The sequence below is a fragment of the Hemitrygon akajei genome, chromosome 14 (genome assembly GCF_048418815.1).
Source record: "Hemitrygon akajei chromosome 14, sHemAka1.3, whole genome shotgun sequence".
Lineage (NCBI taxonomy): Eukaryota > Metazoa > Chordata > Chondrichthyes > Myliobatiformes > Dasyatidae > Hemitrygon > Hemitrygon akajei.
Window position 1 is genome coordinate 49153725 of NC_133137.1, and position 24419 is coordinate 49178143.

The 24419-nt window shown below is 41.4% G+C and overlaps 1 protein-coding gene across 1 annotated transcript in view; it reads left to right on the forward strand.

Moving 5' to 3' along the window:
• fgd6 (FYVE, RhoGEF and PH domain containing 6) overlaps positions 1 to 18748 on the forward strand; it is a 144085-nt gene extending 125337 nt beyond the window's left edge. Inside the window, exons 19-21 of the mRNA XM_073065985.1 lie at positions 7321 to 7449; positions 13058 to 13209; positions 16435 to 18748. Coding sequence (XP_072922086.1) covers positions 7321 to 7449; positions 13058 to 13209; positions 16435 to 16471 — 318 coding nt within the window. The 3' untranslated portion in view covers positions 16472 to 18748. The remainder of the gene's footprint in view (positions 1 to 7320; positions 7450 to 13057; positions 13210 to 16434) is intronic.
• Positions 18749 to 24419: the final 5671 nt, after the last annotated feature.

Below are 24419 nucleotides of genomic sequence, written 5' to 3' on the forward strand. Positions count from 1 at the left end.
TTCAATGAATTATGGATCTGTATTCCCAGATCCATTAATTCTACCACACTCCTCAGTGCCCTACCATTCACAGTGTAAGACCTACCCTGTTTGGTCCTACCCAAGTGCAACACCTCACACTTGTCTGAATTAAATTCCATCTTCTCATCTATTTTTCTAGTCCTGATGAAGGGTCTTGGCCAGAAATGTTGTTATTCTTTTCCATAGATGTTGCTGGGCCTGTTGAGTTCTTCCAGCATTTTGTGTGCATTGCTCAGATATTCTTCCAGCATCTGCAGATTTTCTCATGTTTTTAAATTCCATCTGCCAATATTCAGCTCATTTTTCCAGCTGGTCAAGGTTCTGCTACAAGTTCTGATAGCCTTCCTCGCTGTCCACTACACTCCCAATTTTGGTGTCATCCACAAATTTGCTGATTTAGTTAACTACGCTATCATCCAGATCATTGATATTGATGACAAACAACATTGGACCCAGCACTGATCCCTGTAGCTCACCACAAGTCACCGGCCTCCAGTCAGAGAGGCAACCATCCACTACCACTCTCTAGCTTTTCTCACAAAGCCAGTGTCTACTCCAGTTAACTACCTTATCTTTATTGCTGAGCAACCTCCCATGCAGGACCTGGTCAAATGCCTCGCTATAATCCAGGTATCCAACATCCACTACCTTGCCTTCATCAACTTCCCTGGTAACTTCCTTGAAAAACAATAAGATTGGCTTGACACGACTTACCATGCACGCTGCCACGCTGACTATCCCTATTCAATCCATGTCTATCCAAATATTCATCTATCTGGTCCCTTAGAATACCTACCAATAACTTTCCCACCAGTGATGTCAGTTTCACTAGCCTACAAGTTCCTGGTTTATTGTACGGATTTGTTGAGTATGCTCACAAGAAAATGATTCTCAGTGTTGTGTATAGTGACATATATGACAATAAAATTTACTTGAACTTTGGATAGCCATGGAATGATTTGGGATGGTCAGCATGGCAAGTAATGTCTAATAAATCAAATAGTTTTTTAAATGAATACAGAACCATGGTGCATTCATTCAGATCCCTAGATGAGTCCTTGAACATGGCCCAGTCCACTGACTCAAAGCAATCCCACAGCTGCTCCTCTGCCTCTGTGACAACCTCTTTGTTGTTCTAATCTCTGGAGCTTTGCTCTTTGCCTCTTGCTCTTACTTGTATGCAGGTAGGAAAAGAACAGGCAGGTGATCAGATTCCCTGAACTGCGGTCTGGGCATGGAATGGATTGCATTCCTTATCTTAATGTAACAGTATGTTGAGACCTCTAATGCTACAGGTTATCTGCCTATGTTAATTGGGCGGTGTTTTATTCAAACAAACCTGGCTGAAGTACTCTAGAGTAGTTATCTGGTCGGCACAACATATATGGTAGATTTTCTATGTTTCTATGAAGTCCCTGACTATGATTTGAAATGTGTTGGGATGGACTGTTTCTTGTTTGGAACCAGCTTCGTGCAGTATCACGAGTGCTTGGTTATAATCGGCCGCTGATGGTATGTAAACTGCTGTCAGGATCACACATGAGAACTCCCTTGGTAAATAGAATGGATGGCATTTGACCATCAGGTGTTCCAAGTCGGGGGAACATGAATTTTACAAAATAGCCATATCGGAGCACCACCTAAAGTTTATCATGAAACACGCACCTCATCCTCTTGCCTTTTCTGAATCCGCTGTTCAATAGACAGTAGGTGCAGGAGTAGGCCATTTGGCCCTTGGAGCCAGCACCGCCATTCACTGTGATCATGGCTGATCATGCATAGTCAGTACCCCGTTCCTACCTTCTCCCCATATCCCTTGACTCCGCTATCTTTAAGAGCTCTGTCTAACTCTTTCTTGAAAGCATCCAGAGAATTGGCCTCCACTGCCTTCTGAGGCAGAGCATTCCATAGGTCCACAACTCTCTGGGTGAAAAAGTTTTTCCTCAGTTCCGTTCTAAATGGCCTACCCCTTAACTGTGGCCTCTGGTTCTAGACTCCCCCAACATCAGGAACATTCGGTCTATTCTGTAAATCGGGAAGGCTTTGAGTCTGATCGCTGTAGCTGGTGTGCCTGGAGAAAGCCATGTGTCAATAGAACAGGCTGTCATTTCCCTCCGATACAGCAGTCTTGCCCTCAGGTCCTCAATTTTGTTCTCCAGTGACTGTACATTTGCCAACAAGATGCTGGGTAGAGGAGGCCTCATCCCTCTGCATTTTAGCCTGGCTTGTCATTTCCACATATCCCTCCCCTGTCCCCATCCCCACCGCCATCTCTGTTCCAGCCATGGGAATGAACCTTCATCCTCTAAAAGGTACCACACCTGCCTGGACTGCCCAGTCCTTCAGACAACTATTAAGTTGGTTTAAAAGTGTATTGCTTAGAAGGAAGGGAAGGTACTTACTGCAGATTGCAGTAAGAGCAATTTTTAAAAAAAAGAATATTTGGAAAAATTGTCTGTAGCCCACAGAAGGTTGCCAATGATCACAGGCACCATCTTAGGAAACTCATATATCCGGCCCCTCAGAATACCTTCCAATAACTTTACCACTACTGATGTCAGGCTCACTGGCCTATCACTTCCTGGTTCATTTCTAAAGCGTTTCTTAAATAGTGGAACAACATTAGCTATGCTGTGGTACCTCACCTGTTGCTAAGGATGATTTTAGTATCTCTGGTAGAGCTACAATTTCTGCATGTCACCCACAGGGTCTGAGGAAACACCTTGTCAGACCCTGTGGATTTATGCAACCTTATTCTCAAGACAGCAAAAACCTCCTCCTCTGTAATCTGTAGAGGGTCCAATATCTCACTGCTGCTTTGCCTCCCTTCTATAGAATCTGTGTCCAACTCAGATGCAAAATATCCATTAAAGATCTCTCCCATCTACTTGGGCTTCACACGTAGGTTACTATTCTTATCTTCCAGACAGCCAATTTTGTCCCTTGCAGTCATTTGTTCTTAATATATCTGTAGAAACCCTTAGGATTCTTCTTCTCCTTGTCTGCTACAGCAACCTTGTGGCTTCTTTTAGCCCTCCTGATTTTCTTAAGTATTCTTTTGCTTTTTTTATACTCCATAAGCACCTCACTTGTTTCTACCTGCCTATATCTGTTAAACACCTTTTCTTAACCACAAACTCAACATCTCTTGAAAACCAAGGATCCCTACACCTGTTACCTTTTACCATTTATTCTGTCATTTATTCAAGCTTCATACTCTTAAAATTTCACATTTGTAGGTCTTCCACTTACCAAGTACACCTTTGCCAGAAAACAGCCTGTCCCAATCCACACTTGTCAGATCCTTTCTGGTCATACCAAAATTGGCCTTTCTCCAATTTAGAATCTCAACTCACAGACCAGACCTAGTTTTTTCCATATTTACTTTGAAACTAATGACATTATGATCACCAGATGCAAAGTGCTCCCCTGCACAACTTCTGTCACCTGCCCTGTCTCGTTCCCTATTAGCAGATCAAATATTGCACACACTCACTGGAACCTCCATGTACTGATGAAGGAAACGTTCTTAAACACATTTGACAAAGTCTATCCCATCCAGTCCTTTTACAGTATGGGAGTCCCAGTCAATATGAGCAAAGTTAAAATCACTTGCATTTCTTGTGTTTATTGCAATAGTCTGCAATCTCTCTGCAAATTTGTTCCTCTAAATCCCACACAGATTGTTGGGTGGTCCATAATATAGCCCCATTAACCATTCTTATTTCTCAGTTCCACCCATTGAGTCTCACGAGAAGATTTCTCCAGTCTGTCGTGACTGAGCACTGCCATGACATTTTCCCTGACTAGTAACGAATTCTAATGTAAAGAATTATCAGTAGCCATATATTAGGGTGTATCTCATTCTTGATTTGCAGTTTGAAGTGTTCGTAATGTGCCTTCATGTTGCTACATTGCTGACTAATTTGGTTAGTACCTTTTTAACCATCGCCTTTTAGAGGAGTTTGAAGCAGGTGTTTTATTTGGAGATGCAGCAAGGTAACAGGCCCTCCCAGTCCAGTTACACCCATGTGACCAATTACTAGCTAACACACAGGAATGGGGAGCAAACCAAAGCACCCTGGGCAACTCACAGAGACCATACAGACTCCTTATAGACAATAGCAGAATTCAACCCTGGTCACTTGCACTATAATAGTCTTAAGCTTACTGCTACACTACTGTGTGCCATGATGTTAATACAAAATTAAAATATCAGATAAAATAAAGCAGAAAATGCTGGAAATATGCAGAAGGTCAGGCACCATCTGTGGAAAGAGAATCTGTTAATGTTAATTAACAAGAAATAAAAATGAATGTATTTTGTGATTAGAGAGCAGGTGGTGAGGAAGAGAGAGCAAAGGGGGAGGTGTTATAGAGTGGAAGGCAGGCCAAATTAATATCAAGGAAAAAGTATCTTTGAGATGTAAAGAAACAAAAGATTGGCTGTGAGGTGATGCAAATGGATGAAGCAGATTTAGTATCAGAAGTATCTGAACAAAATATTGTGAATATAGGAGGTACTAAAATAAAAGTGTTTTTAAGGAAACTACCAGAAAAAAGTCAATGAAGGAATTGGATGTTGCCTACATGGCCTTTAGCAAGGCTTTGCAGCTGGTCCAAAAGTTTTAGTCGCTCAGTATTCAGGATGAAGCAGCAAATTTAATTACTGCTTGGCTTAGTGGGAGAAGCCAGAGGGTGGTAGTAGATGATTGTCTCTCTGACTAGTGGTGTACTGCAGCAACCGGTGCTAGGTGTATGGTTGTTTGTCATCTATATCAATGATCTGGATAATAATGTGGTTAACTGGATCAGCCAATTTGCAGATGACACCAGGAATGAGGGTGTAGTGGACATTAAGGAAGACTATCAAAGCTTGCATTGGGATCTGGGTCAGATGGAAAAATGGGCTGAGAAATGCCAGATGAAACTTAATGCAGACAAATGTGAAGTGACAAGAAACAAATCTATAAACAGACCTAGTCCTTGAATCTCCTTATGTAATTGGATCCTCAATTTCCTCACTTGTGACCTCAGTCAGTTCAGATTGGCAACATCTCCTCCACTATCTCCATCAGCACAGGTGCATCACAGGCTTGGTACTTAGTCCCCTGCTCTACTCATTTTGTACTTATGACTGTGTGGCTGAGCACAGCTACAATGCTATATTTAAGTTTGCTGATGATATTGTTGTTGGCTGAATCAAAGATGGTGATGAATTGACAAAAAGGAGGGAGGTTGAAAATCTGTTGAGTGGTGCCACAACAACAACCTCTTACTCAGTGTCAGCGTTGCAAACAGCTGATTGTTGACTGCAGGAAGAAGAAATCGGGGGTCCATGAGCCCGTGCTCATTTGGGGAATGGAGGTGGAGAGGGTCAGTAACTTTAAATTCCTGGATGTTATCAGTGGATCTGTCCTGGGACCACTGTGTGTTTTTGTATTTGCACAGTTTTTTCTCTGGCACATTGATTACTTGTCAGTCTTTGTAGTTTTTTATTGATTCTAATGTATTTCTTTGTTCTGCTGTGAATGCCTGCAAGGAAGTAAGTGTGAGGTGTTGGGAGGACAAGACAGATGAGGACCTGTACAGTGAACTGTCGGGCACTGAGGAGTATGGTTAAATAAAAGGGTCTGGGAATACAGATCTACCATTCATTGAAAGAGGAATCACAGAAGGGTGGGGTCAGAAAGAGAACTTTTGGCACGTTGGCTTTCATAAATCAAAATAACATCCCATCTCCTGTACACATTACATTGAGGTTTTATTAGAAGTTGGTGAGGCCAAATTTGGAGTGTTGTTTGCAGTTCTGGTCCTTTACCCACTGGAAAGATGTAAATAAAATTGAAAAAGTACAGAGAAGATTTGCAAGGATGTTGCAGGACCTGACCTGAGTTATAGGGAAAGATTGAATAAATGTTGACTTCATTCCCTGAAGTGTAGGAGAATGATAAGAGATTTGATAGAGGTATACAAAATTATGATAGGTATGGATAGTGTAAATGCAAGCAGGCTTTTTCCACTTGGATTGGGTGAGACTAGAATTAGAGGTCATAGGTTAAGAGTGAAATGTGAAATATTTAAGAGGAACCTGAGGGGGAACTATCTCACTCAGAGGGTGGTGAAAGAGTGGAACAAGATGACATTGGAAGCAGTGGATGCGGGTCTAATTTCAGCATCGAAAATAAGTTTGGATGGGTCAATGGGACTAGGGAGAATAACAGTTTGGTATGGACTAGATGGGGTTTCTGTGCTGTGCTGTAGTAATGCTCAGTATCAGAAATGTTAAGGTCAAGTCCAGAAGGCCTCAGTGTTCTTACATGGAAGCTGAAGTACTGATGCATTACTTTGCTTTACCTTTGTTTGGAACATTGTTGGACACAGTGCAGGTGGACAGAGGTATTAAATTGCCAGAGAGGTTGTCTTTTGAAAGTTTAGCAATCTATAGCAACAGAAAATGTTAGGAAGTCTCAGCAGGTTAAACAAAATCTGTGGAAAGAAAAACTGAGTAAATGTTTTGGATTGAAATGTTGTCTGTTCCATTTCCCACAGATCCATATTGACCTTCCTAGTATTTCCAGTGTTTTCCTTTTTTTTTTGGTTTTTGATTTCAAGCTTCTGCAGTTTATTTTAAATTTTCAACAATCTATGGCCATAGACGCTGCTCTCATTTACAAAAGATAGCTATTCAGGCAATTTGTTCATCTGACAACTAGACATAATATCAAGCCCGAAAGATTTAATGGATTTGGTCAGAAGATGGAGAATTGAATTCACAAAGCTTTGTCATAGGTATCTTTCAAAGCTGAGGTTACATTGTTGGGAACACTGCCTCCTGAAAGTTACTTGTCAGGAATACTGCAGTACCTCCGGAAAGTTGATTTGATTTCCCCAACCCATGGCCTTTCCAACAATGAAACTGCTGCTTCAAGGATTATCACCTCATCTTCTGACAAGGCACATTGGAATCTTCAAGACTCAACATCATGTTTAACTCAATAACTCAGTGACAATTCTGTCAGTGAGAATTCCAATTCTGTCAAAAGGTCATCAACCTGGAGTTAATGGTGTTTCTTCTTCCATGGATGTTGCCTGAGCTGCTAAATATTAACAATGATTTTTGTTTTACTTGGAATGGCCTGACTTCACAATACTAAATTAAAGAAATAGAAACTATAAAACCAAAATATTAGAAAATTCTGGTTCCTCAGCATTGTTGTAAGAACTGCAAACCCAAAATTTCTTTGAAGTGCTAAATATAAATCGAGACAATAAAGTGCACTCTGCTAAATGTTTCAGGTGTCAGCAAATACTGGAGCCTCATCAATGAGTGGCTATCTGTATCGGTCAAAAGGCACTAAGAAACCATGGAAACGGCTCTGGTTCGTCATTCAGGACAAGGTGTTATACACTTATGCTGCCAGTGAGGTAAGAGTCACTGGAGTATACACTACATAACTGTTTGTCAACAGAACATCTATAACTCTAAAGTATGGAATTAATGAGCGTGGTAATTATGTGTATTGAGGTTCCTGGTTCTTGGATAACCATTATATTGTAGCATCAACTTTTCGACCCAACAGTAACCTTTACCCAATTGTAACCGGACAATAGCATCCCTTCCCACACATAAAAACGTTAACTCAGGTGCCTCTATCTATTTATCTTCCATGGATTGTCTCTCAACTACATCCTAATCCACATGCAAATATTTTTTGCAATGCCTGTTTTGAAATTCATATGCATGTTTCCAGATCCTGGTGTGGCATCAACCTTTCCCCATCTCTGCAGCCCTGCAATGCTCCAGGTTGCTCATGCTTCTGTTTTCAGCCTCTTGATAAGCCCTGAATTTAGTTACAGTACCATTCTCACCATGTCTCCATCACGCAGATTCTGAGGTTTGTAATTCATTCCCCAATCCCTCTCATTCTAATGCTTTCTTTTTTGATTGAACATTGTTGTATAATAAAGCTAATAAAAGAGGTAACAACACAATCCTTGCAAAAAACTGATAGGCTATCCTAACAATTTCAGTGTTCTAAGACAAGTAACAACATATTTCAGGATGTGCGGTGTGCAAAATATATATATATACACAGCTACATACAGTACCGATTTTAAAAATATTCAACCCCCCCCACCCCCAAGATGTTTTCATGTTTTATTATTTTATAACACTGAATCACAGTGGATTTAATTTGACTTTTCTGACTCAGTCGAGATAAGACCCATACCAAACTTTGTAGAGATCTGTTTTACAAATATAAAACATAAAATAATTGATTGCATAAGTACTCACTCCCCCCCCCCCAATATTACACATTAAATCATTACTGGTGTGGCCAGTTGGTTTTAGAAGACACATAATTAGATAAATGGAGATTTGTTTTTGGAGACTTGTGTGCAGTCGAGGTATTTCAATTGATTGTAGTAAAAATACACTTGTATCTAGAAGGTCCATCTGCTGGTGAGTCAGTACCCTGGCAAAACCTACACCATGAAGGCAAAAGAACACTCTACGCAACTCTGCAAAAATGTCTTTGCACAAGTCAGGAGATGGATACAAGAAAATTTCCACGTCACTGAATATCCTTTGGAGTATAGTTAAGTCAATCAAGAAATGGAAAGAATATGTCACAGCTGTAATCTACCTGGAATTGGCCATCCTTAAATACTGAGTGACCGTGCAAGTAAGGGAATTAATGAGGGAGGCTACCAAGAGACACCTGTGACAACTCTGGAGGAGTTACAAGCTTCACTGGCTGTGATGAGAGAGACTGCGTATACAACCGTTGCTCGGGTGCTTCACTAGTCGCAGCTTTATGGGAGAGTGGCAAAGAAAAAGCCCCTGTTGAAAAAGATTCATGCGAAATCTCAGCTATAGTTTGCCAAAAGGCATGTGGGAGATTCTGAAGTCAGCTGGATGAAGGTTCTATGGTCTGATGAGACTAAAATTGAGCTTTTTGGCCATCAGACTAAACGCTATGTTTGGCATAAGCCAAACACCTCACTTCATCAAAAACACAATCCCTACCATGAAGCATGGTGGGGGCTGCATCATGCTGTGGGGATGCTTCACTGCGGCAGACCTGGAAGGCTTGTGAAGGTAGAGGGTAAATTGAATGAGGCAAAATACAGGAAAATCCTGGAGGAAAACCTGATGCAGTCTGCAAGAGAACTGCAGCTTGGGAGAAGATTTCTTTTCCAACAAGACAATGACCCCCAGCATAAAGCCAAAGCTACACCGGAATGGCTTAAAAACAACAAAGTTAATGTCCTAATGTGGCTAAGTCAGAGTCCAGACTTCAATCCAATTAAGAATTTGTGGCTGGATTTGAAAGGAGCTGTTCACTCACGATCCCCGTGCAATCTGACAGAGTTGGAGCAGTTTTGTAAAGAAGAATGGGGAAAAATTGCACAGTTGATAGAGACCTATCCAAACAGACTCAAGGCTGTAATTGCTGTCAAAGGTGCATCTATAAATACTGGCTTGAAGGGGGAATGAATACTGAGGCAATCAATTATTTTGTGTTTTATATTTGTAATTAATTTAGATCACTTTGCAGAGATCTATTTTCACTTTGATACAAAGGAGCCTTTTTCTGTTGATCAGTGTCAAATTAGATCCGTTGTGATTCAGTGTTGTAAAACAATAAGATATGAAAAATTCTAATGAGGGTGAATACTTTTCATAGGCACTGTGTGTGTGTGGGGGGGGGGGGGGGGGAACAGACATGGGTTGCACCTGAACCTGAGGGGAATCAGTATTCTCGTAGATAGGGTTGTTAGAGCTGTTGGGGAGGATTTAAACTAATTTGGCAGCAGGTTGGGAATCGGAGTGAAGTGTCTCAAGATAGGATAGATTGTTTTTTTAAAAAAAAGCAAAGACAGCGAGCATTCAGACTGTCAGGAAGGGCTGGGAGATGATAGGACATAATTGCAGCACATTAGAGATGCAGAATCAAAAAGGATAGCAAATGCATCACTCAATATGTTACATCTCAATGCAGGGAGTATAAGAAATAAGGTGGATGATCTTGTTGCACTATTACAAATTGTGGCCATCACTGAATCGTGGCTGAAGGATGGCTGTAGTTGGGAGCTAAATGTCCAAGGTTACTCATTGTATCAGAGGGATAGGAAGGTAGGTAGGGGAGGTGGAGTGGCTCTGCTGGTAAAGAATGGCATCAAATCGGTAGAAAGATGTGACCAAGGATTGGAAGATGTTGAATCCTTGTGGACTGAGTTAAGAAACTGCAAGGGTAAAGGGACCCTGATGACAGTTATATACAGGCCTCCCTGGGATGTGGACCACAGATTACAACAGGAAATAGATAATGCATGTCAAAAGGGCAATGGGAGATTTCAATATGCAGGTCGATTGGGAAAATCAGGTTGGAAATAAACCTCAAGAGTGAGTTTGTTGAATGCCTATGAGATGGCTTTTTAGAGCAGTTTGTCATTGATCAGCTATACTGGATTGGGTGTTATGTAATGAACCAGAGGCGATTAGGGAGCTTAAGGTAAAAGAACTCTTTGGAGACAATGGTCACAATATGATTGAGTTCAACTTGAAATTTGATAGAAAGTAAAGTCTGATCAGAATTTCAGTGGATAAAGGAAATGACAGTGCTATGAGAGAGGAGTTGGCCAAAGTAAATTGGAAGGAGATGCTGGCAGGGATGTCAGCAGAGCAGCAATGGCGTGAGCTTCTGGGGAAAATGAGGAAGGTGTTGGATAGATGTATCCCATAAATGAAGGAGTACTCACATGGCAAAATAGTACAACTGTGGCTGAGAGGGGAAGCCAAAGCAAAACACAACAAAGCAAAACTTAGTGGGAAGACAGAGGATTTGGAAGCTTTTAAAACCCTACAGAGAGCAATTAAAAGAATCATTAGGAGGGAAAAGATGAAATATGAAAGCAAGCTAGCAAACAATATCAAAATGGATAGAAAAAGCTTTTTCAAGTATGTTTTTTAAAAAAGATCAGAATGGAAAAGAGGCTGGAGAAATAATAACAGGGGACAAGGAGATGGCAGATAAACTAAATGAGTATTGTGCATCAGTCTTCACTGTGGAAGACGCTAGCAGTGTGCCAACTGTTGAAGGTATGAGGGAGGAGAAGTGAGTGCAGTTACTATTACAAGGGAGAAGGTGCTCAAAAAGCTGAAAGACCTGAGGGTACATAAGTCACCTGGACCAGATGAACTGACCTTCAGTTTCTGAAAAAGGTAGTGGTAGAGATTGTGGAAGCATTAGCAGTGATGTTTCAAGAAACATTGGACTCTGGCATGGTGCCAGAGGACTGGAACATTCCAAATGTCATTCCACTCTTTAAGAAAGGAGGAAGGTAGCAGAAAGGAAATTATAGACCAGTTAGCCTGATCTCAGTGGTTGGGAAGATGTTGGAGTCAATTGTTAAGGATGATGTTATGGAGTACTTGGTAACACAAGACAAGATGGGACAAAATCAACATGGTTTCCTTATGGGAAAATCTTGCCTGATGAACCTTTTGGAATTTTTTGAGGAGATTACAAGTGGGTAGATAAAGGGGATGTAGTGGATGTTGTATGTTTGGACTTTCAGAAGGCCTTTGACAAGGTGCCACACAGGAAGCTCCTTGCCAAGTTAAGAGCCCATAATATTACAGGAAATTTACTGGCATGATTAGAGCATTGACTGATTGGTAGGAGGCAGTAAGTGGGAATAAAAAGATCCTTTTCTGATTGGCTGCCAGTGACTAGTAGTGTTCCACAGGGACTGCTTGTTTTTGTGCAGTATATTAATGATTTAGAAGATAGAATAAATGGCTTTTTTGGCAAGTTTGCAGATGATACGAAGATTGGTGGAGGGGCAAGTAGTGTTGAGGAAGCAGGGGGCTGCATTAGGACTTGGATAGAGCAAGAGAATGGACAAAAAAAGTGGCAAATGAAATACATTGTTGGAAAATGCATGGTCATGCACTTGGATAAAAGAAATAAATGTGCAGACTATTTTCTAAATGGGAAGTAAATCTTAAAGTCTGAGATGCAAAGGACTTGGAAATCCTTGTGCAGAACCCCTTAAAGGTTAATTTGCAGGTAGAGTCAGTGATGAGAAAAGCAAATGCAATGTTAGCATTCATTTCAAGAGGTCTAGAATACAAGAGCAGAGATGTGATGTTGAGGCTTTATAAGGCGCTGGTGAGGCCTCACCTTGAGTATTGGGAACAGTTTTGGGCTCCTCATCTAAGAAAAGATGTGCTGGCATTGGAGAGGATTCAGAGCAGGTTCACAAGGATGATTCCAGGAATGAAAGGGTTATTACACTCACTGGAATTTAGAAGGATGAGGAGGGTTCTCATTGAAACTTTTTGAATGTTGAACAGACAGGGTAGATGTGGAAAGGATGTTTCCCATCGTGGGGGAGTCTAGGTCAAGAGGGCACAGCCTCAGGGTAGAGAGGCATCCATTTTAAAACAGAAAAGAGACATTTCTTTAGCCAGAGGGTGGTGAATTTGTGGAATTTATTGCCAGAGGCAGCTGTGGAGGCCAGGTCATTGGGTGTATTTAAGGCAGAGCTTGATAGGTTCTTGATTGGACACAGCATCAAAGGTTACAGGGAAAAGGCTGGGGAGTGGAGGTGAGGAGGGTGAAAAAAAGGATCAGCTATGATTGAATGGTGGAGCATGATTGAATGGTGGAGCATGACTCAATGGGCCAAATGGCCTAATTCTGCTCCTATGTCTTATTGTGTGTGCATATACATGAAATTTGATGCAAGTTGACTATCTGACTGTGCAGTGCTAAATGTTGCAAGCTAGCCTTACTAGCATAGGTAAAGGCTGTACCTTTTGTGTGTATAATATTAAATCAAATATCCTTGTGTCAGGTACTTAAGAAATATAAATGTAATGTGGATTTATAATACCATGCATGCTGCTTTGTGGTCCACAAAGGCAAAAACTTTGGTTACAGCAAATGTTATGATATTAATATCTCTATTTAATATATTGAATAAAACTTTATTTCTGATGTTCTTTTTCAAAAAAAAGGATGTGGCAGCTCTGGAGAGCCAACCATTACTTGGATTCACAGTTTCAGAAGTGGAAGATGATCTTTCAGACCTCAAAGTGATTTTTCAGTTGTTTCATAAAAGAACACTGTTTTATGTGTTTAAAGCAGATGATCCTCACACAGCTCGAAGGTGAGTAAAACACAGTGAATGCTGTAAATCCAAACTAGACTGCACAGAGTACTAAAGAATGCGATGGCAATGCAAAGATTCACTGGGATATGCCTGGAATAGTGCTGTGGATATAAGGAGACATTGGATAGGCTGGGACTATTTTCTTTGGAAGATTGGAGACTGAGGGATGACTTTATAAAGGTTCATGAAATTATGAAGGGATAGATAATTAGAATTTTTTTCCCAGGGTTGGGCATACGGGTTTAAAGTGAGAGGGGAGAAATTTATAGGTGAAATGAGGGCATGTTTTTCACACAGAGGGTGATGAATGTCTGGAACGAGCTGCCTGTGGAGTTAGTAGATGCAGGTACAATTGCAACATCCTGAAGGCATTTGCTAGGAAAGGCGTAGTGGGATCCAGGCCCTATGCAGCAAAAGGAATTAGTGTAGGTGGACATCACAGCATGGATAGGTGAGCCAGAAGAGCCCATTTCTGTGCTGTTATGATTTTACGATCCTACGCAGAAAACGCAGACTATTTGCAGTAAGTCGAGCATTATTTGTGGTCACTATTGCTTTAAATCTATCTGAAGTGGAAATCTTACATGGAGTAGTTAGTTTTCTTGAGTCTTTGAAAGTCTTGAAAACAAGTTTTGTTGTTAGGGAGCTCATATTGATCTTGGACACATATTATCTTTGTATCAGTTCAACATGTCAATGCATCAGAGAACAGGTTACTTTAGCTAATGTGCCGTAAGAGAGGTTCAGTAATAATCCTGAGCGACCATATTGACATAATGGTGTGCAGTGTTCAACAGTGACTGACCAAAGTTGAAATAAAAGTTTTCAAGCCAATTGATTGGGTATGTGGAATGATTTGATGATAAGTTGGGAAATTGTTTAAAAGATTTGATGGTGTCTTAAATATTTTAAATATATATGTTTAATATGTACAAGAAAAAAAATTCATCAATAACTTGAGGTTAAACATATTAGACTAAATGAAAACGCTACAAAGAAGACTAGTAAGCCTGAGAATTGGGGCTTGGAACTTCCCAAGGGTAGTCAAAAAAGGGGATGAAAATACTAAGAACTATAAAATAGTATAGTATCTACAAATATGTGAAAATGAAGAGAATATGAAATAATAGACAAGATCACAGCTGACCCAGCCCACACCCTGCATTGCCCTCTCCTGGGATGCTCACTTTCTGCAGCCTCCAACATCCAGTCAGCTTCGTTGCTTTGGCCCTTGCACAATGCAATGATAAACTAAAAGCAGTACAAAACAAAGGCCCTGCCAATGAACAACTGAAAACAGCTACTCCTTCATTACTTAATTTTCAATTCCACGGGAGATTACCAACTCCTGTATAAAAAAAAGTATATGTAAATCTAAAATAATGCCAAAATTGTACCCAATCCCTTCTGAACATAATTATCATGGCTACACATAATTTCTCACCTCTACAACTTATCTTGGCTTGAAACATTAATGATTCCTTCCACCAATCTCATACTTGTCTCAGCCACTGAATTCCTCTAGCAGGTTTGTTGCTCCAGATTCCAGCATCTTAAGTTTCTTCTCTCTCTTCCTTTTTTTAATTCCTTTTTTGTGCTATGTCATGGAAGACACAAGTCATGAGGTCTTTTGAACCTGCTCAGTTGTTCAATAAAATCAGGTCTCATTCTGGGTTTCAACATTTTCTTCTTGTTCCTCTCCGCACCTGTGGTGTGTTGAGCGACAGCCTTGCTGTTTCTATAGTAACACACACAAAATGCTGGTGGAACGCAGCAGGCCAGGCAACATCTATAGGAAGAAGTACAGTCAACCTTTCAGGTTGAGACCCTTCATCAGGACTAACTGAAAGAAGAGATTTGAAAGTGAGAGGGGGAGGGGGAACTCCAAAATGATAGGAGAAGACAGGAGGGGGAGAGATGAAGCTAAGAGCTGGAAAGTTGATTGGTAAAAGGGATACACAGCTAGAGAAGGGAGAGGATCATGGGATGAGAGGCCTAGGGAGAAAGAAAGGGGGAGAGGAGCACCAGAGGGAGATGGAGAGCAAACAAGGAGTGATTGTGAGAGGGACAGAGAGAGAGGGTGGGGGGGGGGGGGGGCGGAAGAGGAGAGATAAATAAATAAATAAATAAATAAATAAATAAATAAGGGATAGGCTAGGAAGGGGATTAACGGAAGTTAGAGAAATCAATGTGCACGCCATTAGGTTGGAGGCTACCCAATCCGTCTCTAACTTCGGTTAACGCCCCTCCTCCCCTTCTTACCCCATCCCTTTTTTTCTCTCTCTCTGTCCCTCTCACAATCACTCCTTGCCTGCTCTCCATCTCCCTCCGATGCACCCCTCCCCTTCCTGTCCCATGATCCTCTCCCTTCTCCAGCTCTGTGTCCTTTTTGCCAATCAACTTTCCAGCTCTTAGCCTCATCCCTCCCCCTCCTGTCTTCTCCTATCATTTTGGATCTCCCCCTCCCCCTCCCACTTTAAAATCTCTTACTATCTCTTCTTTCAGTTAGTCCTGACGAAGGGTTTTGGCCCGAAACGTTGACTGTACTTCTTCCTCTAGATGTTGCCTGGCCTGCTGCGTTCCACCAGCATTTTGTGTGTGTTGCTTGAATTTCCAGCATCTGCAGATTTCCTCATTTTTGTGTTTCTATAGCATTTGTGTTTTTTACAAGGCCGAGTTGCTCGCTCGACACTCAACCCAGCATGAATGAAAAGTGTGCAAGGAGCTGGCCAATTCAAACCCAGGACCAATCACTCACTTCAAAGTCCAGTGCGGATGCCACTACGCCATCATTTTCTTGCTCATTTTCTGACTCCTTTAGAGCTCAAAATCTATCAAAGTTTGACTGTAGTTTTTGGCACATGCCTAGAATATATTCCCATTTTCAATTTGCACATATACCAACTTCCTCTGCAACCACACTCACATTTGGGGTAAACAATTATATTTCAACAGCTCTTTAATGATGTGCAGTACAGACTAGGAAAGAAAACAGTGGCAATGAAATAGCCTTTTCCAGTTCTCCAAATAACAGAGTTAGGTTACGCAGTCAGAGATCCTTTTTGTAACATGCATGTCGCTAGGTTTTACTATTACCCAGGTACAGGGCAGAATCACCTTTTTTTAAACGTGTAATTCAAAACTATGTTTCATTGCTTTGTAAGTGGGATCTGTGAGGCAGAAGAATTATAGTAATGTACAATTGTTTAAATTTTTCAACAGATGGGTAGAGGTTTTCCAGGAAGCTACTGTGCTATAACAACAAAAGAGACACCCACTTAGTGAAAGGACTTCAAGAAATGATTTAGTGAAAACTACACTAAGCTCAGATGTTGAAGTGTGTCATTGATACTTCAAAGAATCTTCAGAAGAATTTGAGGATACTCAACACGCACCTGTTGGTAAAAATTCATCTCAGTTTGCAGAATGAACTACAAAGATTCTGCTTCACACCAAAAACCCTCACTCTTCTCTCTGGTGTTCTCTGAAATTCTGGCACAAGAAGAAAATACGGCCATTGCAATTTTCTACTCAGCGTCTCCAAAACAAACTAGTCCATGTTTCAATGGTTGTTATTCCTTTCAGCACCTTGTGGCACATCAGGCAGCATTTTTTTTTGCCATTTCCTTAGCATTTGTCTATTTTTTTTTATGAGACCAAGTTGCTAGCTCAGTGCTCAACCCAGCACAGATGGAAAGCATGCAAGGGGCCAGCTGGATTCGAACCTGGGACCATTAGCTTTGAATGGAGCTGATGACACTATAATATTGGCCAGCACATGTTTCAATGGTCTGGCTACATAATTTTGTAGGTAAATCTCCAATGGTTTTTTGTGACTTAAGCTATGACCTATTACTGAGCTGCAATTCCAAAGTGTGTCAGTAACCTTAAAATGTAAATCCATGAGGATCAAAGATTTGTTATTGTTTTACATATATAGATGGAATCATCATTTACTATCCCTGATGATTTCATGAGAAAGATCAGTACATGGTCTGGTACTGGACATTGTAGATTAAATGATCATGTTCGTGAAATATAGTTGATTTCATCTGGACTGACACCCAAGTGCTTCTGTCTAAGATCTGCTCAGATTCCTGTTCTGATCACTACACGTACAACTCAGCTCAAAAGTATATGTGCATGGATGCTGAATAAAGACATTGTACTTATTTATGGCGCCTACACTTGGAAACAGACTTGATGTGTACAGCAAAAAACAGACGAGAATTTGGTGGTTTATTGACAAATTGCCAGCGTCAGTGGCGTCATAACCAGAGTGATTCAAAGCGAAGAGAAGAAACTGGACAAAAATATGCTTCTTGGCATCTGAACTAATTTGGAGGCTTTTAACTGCTGGAAAAGGGAACACTTCTAAGATGAGTTTCTGTAATGTTATTACAAGTGAGATGTGGGATAACCTTGGACAAATACATGATTGTGTAGCACTGAGATCAGTATGTGTTAATTCATGTGATTTACAAAGCTTATTAAAATGTGCATTTTAAGTCCATCAAAAAGCTTGTTAAATGTCACCCAATTTTCCTGTATATTTTAACTTTATTCTATTTTGCCTTATTTAATATGTGTTGTAAGATATTTAAGGTAAAATAGTCTGGCAAGGATTTATACATGCAGGCATGAGTTAGATTTATGTATTTATTTAACTATTGTAATGAGAGTCTATGATTCTTCATGCAGCGAACAACATATAGAATTCAAAGTGCCAATTTATGTAAAATATTCCTATTAATTTTTTCAACACTAATGTTTTTATAAATGTGCCAGAAAAATGAATACAAAGCAACATTGATTTAAGTAGGAGATGGTGGAACCAAGAACCTCTTGGATAAAAGAATTGATAACTTTTCATTTATTTTTAACAAAGTTAAAACTGTACTTCCTGATGACAGACCAGCAGTACTGCCAAATAATAAGGTTTAATGTTGCTTCATTCTAGATTTACAGGTTTCTCCCAGTTTGCTAGTTTGGTAGCACCATTGCTCCTGAGGCACAGGTTGTATCAACTCTGGAAAAACTGAGTACAGAATTTAGGCTGACAAATAACTGCATGGCAAAAGGAACACTTTTATTAGGGAAATCCCATCTTTTGGTTGAGGAATTAAACTGAAGCTCCTTGAGGAACTGGTCTTTTGAAGATGGGTTGACCAATGTTGTTCCCTAAAACACACAATTAAAAAAAATTGACTGTTCAACTCATTTGTAGTTAATGGAATCTTTTGTGAATCAAATGTCACATATTCCTGCAACTTCGAGATCAGTAGTTAAGGAAGGAATTCAGCACACTACAATTAAAGAAATAAAACTGTGGGACATTTACGTTAATTACATTGCCAAAAAGTCTATTCCATGCTTTGATCACTGTGTGAAGAAAAATATTAGTCTTGTACTATTTTGAGCCTATGTCTAATAAAATCAGAGTTTAGATGTCCTCTTTTCTACATTTGGTTTCTGATCATACTTCTGTGATGTGCCTTGGACATTTTTTCTATAATAAAGGTGCTCTGTAAATACAGCTTGTTGGTTCCTCTCTTACACCGCACTGCTGCTGTTGTGGCAATTTTCCACTTGGGAACTGGATAATTTGTTTAAAGACCAAGTCTGGTATTGAGTTCACTGTTCGTGAAACACAATGATCACCCCATACAGAAAGCTTCAGAAAACCCACAGCAGGCACTTCATACTTGTCTGGATTGAATTCCATCTATCACTTTTCTGCCCAACTCTGCATCCTGTCTATATCCTCTTGTAACCTTCAACAATCTACAGCTCCATCCACAACTCCTCCAATCTTCGTGTCATCTGCAAACTTACTCACCCATCCTTCCGCCTCTTCATCCAGGTCAGTTATAAAAATCACAAAGAGCAGGGGTCCCGGGACAGATCCTTGCGGCACTCCACTAGTCACCGACCTCCAACCAGAATATTTTCCTTCCACTACTACCCTCTGCTTTCTTCCTGTAAGCCAATTTTTTATCCAAACAGCCAAGGTTCCACTGATCCCATGTCTCATGACTTTATGGATGAGTTTCTTGTGGGGGACCTTGTCAAATGCCTTGCTAAAGTCCATATAGACCACATCTACTGCCCTACCCGCATCAATTTCTTTTGTTACCTCTTCAAAAAACTCAATTAGGCTCGTGAGGCATGACCTTCCCTTCACAAAGCCATGTTGACTATCCTTGAGTAGACTGTACTTCTCCAAATGCTCGTAGATCCTATCCTTAAGAATCCTTTCCAATGGTTTGCAGACCATCGATGCAAGACTCACTGGTATATAGTTCCCAGGATTCTCCCTATTACCTTTTTTTAGACAAGGGAACCACATCTGCCATTCTCCAATCCTCCAGCACCTCCCCTGCAGCCAAAGAGGATTCAAAGATCATAGCTACTGCTCCAGCAATCTCTTCTCTCACTTCGCACAGCAATCTGAGGTATATCACATCCGGCCTTGGGGACCTATCAATCTTGATGTTTTTAAGAAGATCCAACACTTCTTCCTTAATCTCCACATTGTTCAGCACACAGGCCTGTTCTATTTTGACCTCAACCTGATCAAGGTCCTTTTCACTTGTGAATACTAAAGCAAAGTATTCATTTAGGACCTCCGCAACCTCCTCTGCCTCCAGGCACATGTTGCTTTCTTTATTCTTCAGCAGCTCCACCTTCATTCTTGTCATCCTTCTGTTCTTCACATACACATAGAACACCTTGGGGTTCTCCTTAATCCTACATGCCAAGGCCTTCTCATGCCCCCTTCAAGCTCTCCCAAGTCCTTTCTTTAGCTCCTTCCTGGCTACCTTATATTTCTCATGAGCCCCTCCTGCTTCTTATATCTAACATATGCTTCCTTCTTCCTCTTGACGAGTTGCCTCGTGTTTCGTCAGCCACAGTTCTGTTTTCCTGCCATTTTTTCCTTGTCTCAGTGGGACAAACCTATCCTGAACTCAACACAAGTGGTCCCTAAACTTCCTGCACAATACTTCTGTGCTTTCACTCTTGAACATGTTTCCAATTTACTCTCGCTAGTTCCTGCCTCATCCCTTCATACTTAGCCCTTGCCCAGTTAAGCACTTTCCCATTTTGTCTGTTTTATCCCTTTCCATAGCTATGTTGAAGCTAAGGGAGTTGTGGTCACTCTCACCAAAATGCTCCCCCGCCAAGAGGTCTGTCACCTGACCAGGTTCATTACCCAGAACTAGATCCAGTATGGCCTCTACTCTTGTCGGCTGGTCCACATACTGTGTCAGGAATCCTTCTTGAACACACCTGACAAATTCAACCCCATCTATCCCCCTTGCAGTCAGGAGGTACCAGTCAATATGAGGCAAGTTGAAATCACCCATAACTACAACCCTGTATTTCCTGCACCATTCTAAAATCTGCCTGCTTATTTGCTCCTTGGTGTCCTGAGGGCTATTTGGGGGCCTATAGACTACTCCCAGCAGAGTGATTGATCCCTTCCTATTTCTGACTTCCACCCAGACCGACTCAGTAGACACTCCTTCTGCAGTGTCTTCCCTTTCTATAGCCGTGACACTATCCCTGACCAGTAATGCTACTCCCCACCCCCTTTTCTACCTCCCATCCTATTCCTTTTAAAACACCTAAATCCCAGTACCTGCATCAGCCAATCCTACCCTTCCTCCAACCAAGTTTCAGTAACGGCCACAACACCGTAGTTCCACATACTGATCCATGCTCTATGTTCATCCCCTTTATTCTAATACTCCTAGCATTGAAATAGACACATTTCAACCCCTCTAACTGGCTGCATTTATGTTTTGTCCCCTGCCTGTCCTTCCTCACCAACTCGGAACACATAGCATCATGCTCTTGTCCTACCCTAATCTCTGCACTCACATTCTGATTCCCACTCCCCTGCCAAACTAGCTTAAACCCTCCCCAACAGCTCTAGAAAACCTGCCCACTAGGATATTGGTCCCTTTCCAGTTCAGGTGCAGCCCGTCCTTTTTGTACAGATCAGACCTTCCCCAGAAGAGATCCCAATGATCCAGAAATCTGAACCCCTGCCCCCTGCACCAACTCTTCAGCCACGCATTCATCTGCCATGAATTCCTGTTCCTACCCTCTCTGTCTCATGGCATTGGCAGCAAACCCAAGATTTCCACCTTGAGGTCCTGCTTTTTAACTTCTTTCCTAATTCCCTATGTTCCTTCTTCAGGACCTCATCCCTACTATCTATGTCATTGGTCCCCACGTGGACTACGATATCTGGCTGCTCACCCTCACTCCTGAGAATACTGAGAACTCGATCCGAGATATCGTGGACCCTAGCACCAGGGAGGCAACAGACCATCCAGGATTCTCCATCTCTCTCACAGAACCTCCTGTCTGTCCCCCTAAATATCGAATCCCCTATCACTACTGCTCTCCTCTTTTCCCTGCTTCCCTTCTGAGCTGAGGGTCCAGTCTCGATGCCAGAGATGCGACCACTACAACTTGTCCCTGGTAGGTCGTCCTCACCAGCAGTATCCAAAACAGTATATTTATTGTTGATGGGAACAGCCACAGGGGTGCTCTGCTCTTCCTGTCTATTCCCCTTCCTTCTCCTGACAGTCACCCAGTTACCTGTCTCCTGACTCCTTGGGGTGACTGTCTCCCTGAAACTCCGATCTATTACTGCCTCTGCCTCCCGAATGATCTGAAGTTCATCCAGCTCCAGTTCCCTAGCTCGGTTTAACAGGAGCTGCAGCTGGATGTACCTTTGGCAGGTGTAGTCATCAGAGACAATTGTGCTTTCCCTGACTTCCCATGTCCTACAATCGGAGCACTGGACTGCCTTATCTACTGCTTCCATTACCAACTCCTAAGTTAATTAAATTAATTAAAGAAACTTACCTGGCTTTACCTCACTGAGAGCAAGCTCATCCTCTGCCTCTTCTTACCAAAACCTCTCGAACCAAAGCCTCAAAGCTCCACTCCTTCACTGGCCCACTCACTAACTGGCCGCTCTGCTTCAGCTACCCCTCTTTTTGTTTGAGCTTTTCAATTTTTGATTGCCCAATCAACTGCTTCCTACTGAGTCTGAGCTATTCAAATCTTGATTGACTTGATTGCACAATCTGACTATCAAAACTGCCAAAACCTCTCAAGCCAAAGCCTCAAAGCTCCACTTTTCACTGGCCCACTCACTCACTGGCTGCTCTCCATTGATCATGAGTGTAGAGTAGGAGGAAGAGGACCCAACCTTCTAGGCAATAAGACCATAAGATTAAGAAGCAGAATTACATCACTTGACCCATTGAATCTGCTCTGCCATTTCATCATGGCAGATACATGCCCTGACCCAATCAAGAATCTACCAACCTCTGTCTTAAATACACATAAGGACTTGGCCTGCACAGCTGCTGGTGGCAAAGAATTCCACAGATTCACAACTCCCTGGAGGAAATTCATCCTCATTTACATTCTAAAAGGATACCCCTCTATTCTGAGATGGTCGTAGACTCTCCCACCATAGGAAACATCCTCTCCACATCCACTCTATCAAGTCCTTTTACCATTCGGTAGGTTTTAATGAGGTCATGCCTCATTCTTCTGAATTCTAGAGAATACAGGCCCAGAGCTATCAAATGGTCTTCATATAACAAGCCATTCAATCCTGGAATCATTTTTGTGAATCTCCTTTGAAGCCCCTCAGGTTTCAACCCATCTTTTTTAAGTTAAGGGACCCAAAACTGCTCACAATACTCCAAGTGAGGCCTCACCAGTGCTTTATACTGTTGCAACATTACATCCTTGCTTTTATGTTCTGGTCCTCTTGAAATGAATGCAAACATGGCATTTGCTTTTCTTACGTCAGACTCAAACCTCAAATTTCACGTTTATGGAATCCCGCACAAGGGCTCCCAAGCCCCTTTGCACTTCAGTTTTTTTGTATTTTCTCTCCATTTAGAAAATATTCAGCCTTTCATTTCTTCTACCAAAGTGCATGACCATACACTTCCTGACACGGTATTCAATCTGCCATTTCGTTGACCATTCTCTTAATCTTCAGTAGCCTCTCTACTTCCTCAAATCTACCTGCCCCTCCACATATCTTCATATTGTCTGCAAACTTTGCAACAAAGCTATCAATTTCATCATCCAAATCATTAAAATATAACGTAAAAAGAATTGGCCTCAACACAGACACGTGCAACACCACTAGTCACTGGCAGCCAACCAGAAAAGGCTCCCTTTATTCCCACTCTTTGCCTCTTGCCAAATAGCCTCTGCATTATCCATGCTAGAATCTTTCCTGTAATATTATTGGCTTGTAGATTTTTAAGCAGCCTCATGTTTGGCATTTTGTCTAAGGCCTTCTGAAAATCCAAATACACAACATCAACAGGTTCTCCTTTGTCTATCTTGCTTGTGGTTTTGTAAAAGAATTCCAATAGATTTGTCAGGCAGTATTTTCCTGTGGAAACCATGTTGACTACCACGTATTTTATCATGTGCCTCCAAGTACCCTGTGACCTCCTTCTTGATAATTGACTCCAACATCTTCCCAACCACTGAGGTCAGACTAACTAGCCTATAGCTTCCTTTCTCCTGCCTCTCTCCCTTCTTGAAGAGTGGAGTGAGTGACTTACCTACCTTCAGACTTTTCAGTTTCCTAGAACCTTCTCTTTAGTAATGCTAACTTCATACTCTTCATGACCCAACACTTGGAACTTCCACCATACTGCTAGTGTCTTCCATAGTGAAGACTGATGCAAAATACTTACTCAGTTCATCCACCATTTACTTGTCCATTACTGCTTCTCCAGCATTGTTTTCCAGCAGTCCAATATCTACTATCACCTCTCTTTTACACTTTATGAATCTGAGGAAACCTTTGCTATCCTCTTTAATATTATTGGCTAGCTTACTTTCGTATTCCATCTTCACCTTAATGTCTTTTTTAGTTGTCTTCTGTTGATTTTCAAAAGCTTCCCAGTCCTTAATCCCACTAATTTTTGCTCTATTTTATGCTCTCCTTATGCTTTTATCCTGGATTGACTTCTCTTGTCAATCATGGAATATTTCTCCCTCTTTGGGATGTACATATGTTGTGCCTTCTGAATTGCTTCCAGAAATTCTAGCCATTGCTGCTCTGCCATCATCCCTTCTTGTGTTCTTTTCCAATCAATTCTAGCCAACTCCTCTCTCATGCCCCTGTAATTCCCTTTACTTGA